This window comes from Corapipo altera, unplaced genomic scaffold, assembly GCF_003945725.1.
Source record: "Corapipo altera isolate COAL_440 unplaced genomic scaffold, ASM394572v1 61415, whole genome shotgun sequence".
NCBI classification, from domain to species: Eukaryota; Metazoa; Chordata; class Aves; order Passeriformes; family Pipridae; genus Corapipo; species Corapipo altera.
This window is the reverse complement of record NW_020886596.1, coordinates 965-5,377: the sequence shown is the minus strand read 5'-3', so window position 1 is coordinate 5,377 and position 4,413 is coordinate 965. Positions and strand designations below refer to the sequence as shown.

At 57.8% G+C, this 4,413-nt stretch overlaps 1 protein-coding gene across 2 annotated transcripts; it reads left to right on the top strand.

Moving 5' to 3' along the window:
- Positions 1 to 2,000: 2,000 nt before the first annotated feature.
- LOC113941266 (gastrula zinc finger protein XlCGF49.1-like) lies at positions 2,001 to 4,158 on the top strand. 2 transcript variants are annotated; one of them, XM_027632425.1, is made up of 3 exons: positions 2,001 to 2,034; positions 2,220 to 2,540; positions 2,625 to 4,158. In XM_027632425.1, exons 1-3 carry the CDS (start codon positions 2,013 to 2,015, stop codon positions 2,972 to 2,974), a joined length of 693 nt encoding a protein of 230 aa, XP_027488226.1. In that variant the 5' UTR covers positions 2,001 to 2,012; the 3' UTR covers positions 2,975 to 4,158. The 2 variants fall into 2 exon arrangements, with proteins under 2 accessions (XP_027488226.1, XP_027488225.1); XM_027632424.1 differs by having other exon boundaries at positions 2,220 to 4,158.
- The last annotated feature ends 255 nt before the right edge of the window (positions 4,159 to 4,413 follow it).

Sequence of the window (4,413 nt, the reverse complement as noted above, 5' to 3'; positions counted from 1 at the left end):
GGTTCAGGGGGTGCCCCCGTGTTCCAAAGGAAAGGGTCCTGTGGGTTGTGGCAAAGGCAGGCCTGGGGGTGCAGGGGGTAGCAGCGTGAAGGCAAAGCAGGGCCTGGGGGCTGGGAGAGGCGGGCTGGGCGGGAAAGGAGGTTGCAGGGGGGTCTTAGTGCAGAATAAGGGGGTGCCAGGGGGTTCCTGTGGCCAGGAATGGGGGTTTGGGGGTGTCCCAGAGGGAAGGAAAAAGGGAGGATATAGAGACTGGGAGAGGGGGCCCAGGGGGTCTCTCGGTCTATGTGTCCAGGAAAGGAGGGTGCAGGGGCCTCCAGTGTGAGGGAAAGGGGGTTCAGTGGGTGGGGAGAGCCAGGATGTGCAGGAAGGGCAGTTCAGGGGGTGCCGGGTGTTGAGGAAAGGAGGGGCTGGGGAGTGGGAAAGGCAGAAGTGGGGGTGGAGGGGGTGGCAGGGTGAAGGAGAAGGGAGGGTGTGGGGACTTGGAGAGGTGGGATGGCTGGGAAAGGGGTTGCAGGGGGGTCCTGGAGCTGAGGAAGGGGGTGAGAGTCCCAGTGTTGGAGAGGAGGTGCAGGGGGGTCCTGATGGGCAGTAATGGGGGTCCAGGGAGTGCCAGGGTAAAGGAAAAGAGAGTCTGGGAGAGGCAGGATGGCTGGGAAAGGGGGTGCAGGGGATTCTGGAGCCGGGGAAGTGGGTGCGGGGGGTCCTGGTCTGGATAAGGGGGTGCAGGGGGGATCTGGTGTCCAGGAATGAGGCGTTCAGGGGGTCCCTGGGCCACTCCCGGAGCACCCTGCAGGATAAGGCAGGAGTGGGGAAGTGGGGAGACAGGGAGATTTGGGGGTCAGGGTGGTCCCAGGGTCAAGGAAAGGGAGAAACGAGGAGAGCTGTGAGAACTGGGAAGGGGCTCCAGGGGGTCTTGGGGTCAAAAAAAAGGGGGTCTGGGGGAGAGGTGAGGTGGGATGGTCAGGAATGGGGTTCAGGGGTCCCCAGGGTGAAGGAAAGAGGGGAATGGAGGGACTGGGAGAGGTGGGATGGTGAGGAAAGTGGGGGCAGGGGGGTCCTGGAGTCAAAGAAAGAGGGGTGTGGGATCTGGAAAACTGGGACTGGCCAGGCAGGGGGGCCCCAGGCCCAGAGGAGCAGGAAAAGGAGGAGGAACAGGCGGTGGGGGCTGCTGAGACCCCCAGAGTGGGGAGAGCAGAGAGGGACGATCCCGGCACCGCGGGACCCCCATCAGCCTGGAAGGAGGGGGGAACCTGCAGAGAGGGGAGGGTTGGGAGTGCAGGAACCCTGAACTGGGGGCCTGGAGAGGGGGTACCCTTGGGAACCCTGGGACCCTGAAGTGGGGAGCCCAGAGAAGGGGGAGTGCTGGGACCCCCATCAGCCCAGCCAGGGGGGTCCCAGAGAAAGGGGAACCCCGAGAAAGGGACCCCTGGGATTTCTGGGACCCACAGCAGTGTGGAGACGGAGAGACCCCAGAGAGATGGGACACCCCCAGCACCAGAAAGCAAAATGTCAGGGGAGAAGGGACCCCTGGGGCCTCCAAACCACCCCTCATCCCTGAGCAGGGGGACTGTGGAGAGGGGGGAACTGCAGGACCCCCAGCAGCCCAGAGAAGGGGGTCCCCCGGAATACCAAAGTGGGAAGACCCCTGGGATTCTTGGGACCCCCAGCAGCCCAGAGAGGGCGGGACCCTGGAGAGGGGGAACCCCCAATACATGTGGGACCCCCAGCAGCCCAAAGAGGGGGGACCCCCAGAACCCCAAAGTGGAGAGACCTGAGAGGGGGAACTCCTGGAAGGGCTTTTTTGGTCTGAACCTTGGAGTTCTGGGGGGACTTTGGCTGAAACTTGGTGTTTAGGAGGTGTTTATGGACACAAGGGGCTCGGTGACTTCTAGAGATGGACTTGGGCAGGAGGAACCCCCAACCCAATGCACTCAGCCCTTGTTTTTCCCCCCCATCAGGATTTCTCCTTCCCAAAGCTTGGCCAGATGAAGGAGGCTGCGAGGAAGAGGAAGATGCCAGGGGCCCCCCGGGCAGGTGAGGAGGAAGTCAGTGCCCCTTTGCCCTGTCCTGTCCTGTATCTCCCAGCCCAGCATCGCCCCCGGCTGCAGGACAACCCCGCTGCTGCCACCGTCCTGCTGGGGCCGGATTTGGGGGGATGTCCTTGGCCTTCCCTCTGGGCCGGAGGCAAATCCCCTCCCTGTGCTTCCTTTCTGCCCCAGGCCCCGAGCTGAGGACGGAGGGCATGGAGGACAAATCCCCCCAGCAGACCCTGGTGGGAGAGGCTGTTTTGAAGGGCTCCATGGCGCAGGAAGGTAGTGGGGAGGAAAAGGCCCAGAGATCCCTCAGGAGGAGAGGCTCCAAAGCCAGCCCAGGGTGCTCTGAGGAGGAAAGACCCAGCCTGTGCCGGGAAGGCGGCCGGAGCTTGAACCAGAGCTCCAAGCTGGTGGTGGAGGAGCGTGTCAGTGCCGTGGAGAAGCCCTACAGGTGCCCCAGTTGTGGGAAGAGCTACTGCAGCAACACCATCCTCCTTGCCCACCAGCGTGTCCACACTGGGGAACGGCCCTACGAGTGTGAGGAATGTGGGAAGACCTTCATCTATGGCTCCCACCTCCTCACCCACCACTGGGTGCACACGGGGGAACGGCCCTACAAGTGCTTGGAATGTGGGAAGAGCTTCAGCATCGAATCCAACCTGACCCAGCACCAGCAGACCCACACTGGGGAATGGCCCTACCAATGTCTCGAGTGTGGGAAGAGGTTTCGGAGCAGCTCAGATCTCCTCAAGCACCAGCGGACGCACACGGATGAGAGGCCCTTTTGCTGCACTGACTGTGGGAAGGGCTTCAAACGCAACTCCACCCTCATCATCCACCGCCGCATCCACACCGGGGAGAGGCCCTACAAGTGTGGGGAGTGTGGGAAGAGCTTCAGGCAGAGCTCTGCCTTGACCACACACCAACGGACCCACTGGTAAGGGAAGGCCTGCGAGTGCCTTGACTGCGGGAAGAGCTTCATCTGCTGCTCCAACTCCATCATCTGTCAGAGGACCCACCTTGGGAACAGGCTTGGTGACCCACATTCCCAGTGACCCACATTGGGAACAAGCTTGGTGACCCACATTCCCAGTGACCCATGTTGGGAAGACCCCTGGCTGGTGGACTGTGGCAGGATAGTCCCAGCCTGGCCAGACCCAAGGTCCAATCAAGCTCATAATCAAGCTGTCACACAAGATCAACTGCTGGAGCCGGGGTGTTGTCTTGGTGTTAACTCTGCTCAAACCATCCTGGTTGGTCCAACGTTGAACACACACCCTGCTGGTTGAAGTCTGAGTTGACAGACAAGCTGAGAGCTGGCCTGGAAAGGCAGGCCTGGCACTCAATCACTTTTTCCTATAAAAAGTCCAGTCCCCTCTCATGCAGTTGGGTTCTTTCTGACAAAACCCTCCCTGGGGGGTGTGTGGAGATTCCTCCCTTGGCTGGGGATGCCCTCCAAGGTCACTCCTCGAGGCTGAGAGAAAGAGATCTCCCCACGGGCATTGGTCTGGGTGAGTTACATCACATCTCTACTTAGTAATTATTTCTTTTTGCCAACTTTAATGGAACTGCTTCAATAAATGCTTTGTTCCAGTGCCCTGTACTGCTTTATGCTGTATTAGACTCTACTAGTAGATTTGTAGTGTTTATTTTGTTTCAGTGTTTCTGTTGTGCAGTAAGTAGTTCTGATTAAGGTTTTTGTCTGATCATTTGTATAAAGTACATTATTCATTTTATATAAATATTCTGGTTTTGCCATCGTGAAAACCTGCAGGACAAAGTGGTTTAAGAGCTCTGTAACTCCTTTAAATTTAAACCATGAACACAGTCCGGGGCTAAGAGAGGATTCAGCCACATCCAAACCCTTCCCTGGGAAGGAGTTCAGAAAGCCAGGGAGTCCTTCCTGCACCTCCAGACTCTCCGGCAAGGCTTTGCTTTTTAAAACTTAGTCTGAGCCTTCCACTCTCCCGTGACGGGGTCTCCACATCCTCCTGGTTCCCCTTGTGTCCTGGTTTGACCCTGGCCAGATGCCAGGGGCCTGTTGAAACCACTCCACTACCCTCCTGTCTGAGTTTAAAGAGACTGGAATGTTTTGCTAAGGGGGATGAGTTATGAAGTAGACCAAACTCCTCTCTCTCAGCAATTTTAAGTCCAAACATAAGAGGCTCCAATCAAGGAAGTATGGAAAAAAGGAAGAGATAACAACCCTTTATTAAAGGATATATGTGTATTGGCAAAACCAGCAAAAGAACACAAAACCAACTAAACAATAATCCTGTACCGAAAATGTCCCCTTTAAAAGAAGGAAACAGTTGGATACTTCCCTGTGCTCTGTCCCAATTCCAATCCCAGTTGGCAGGAGCTGTTGGATCCCTGGAGG

Coding starts and splice junctions, on each gene's coding strand:
- LOC113941266 (XM_027632424.1), top strand. CDS start 2,013: ATGCCAGGGGCCCCCCGGGCAG. Junction 2,035..2,219: donor GCCAGGGGCCCCCCGGGCAG/GTGAGGAGGAAG, acceptor TTTCTGCCCCAG/GCCCCGAGCTGAGGACGGAG.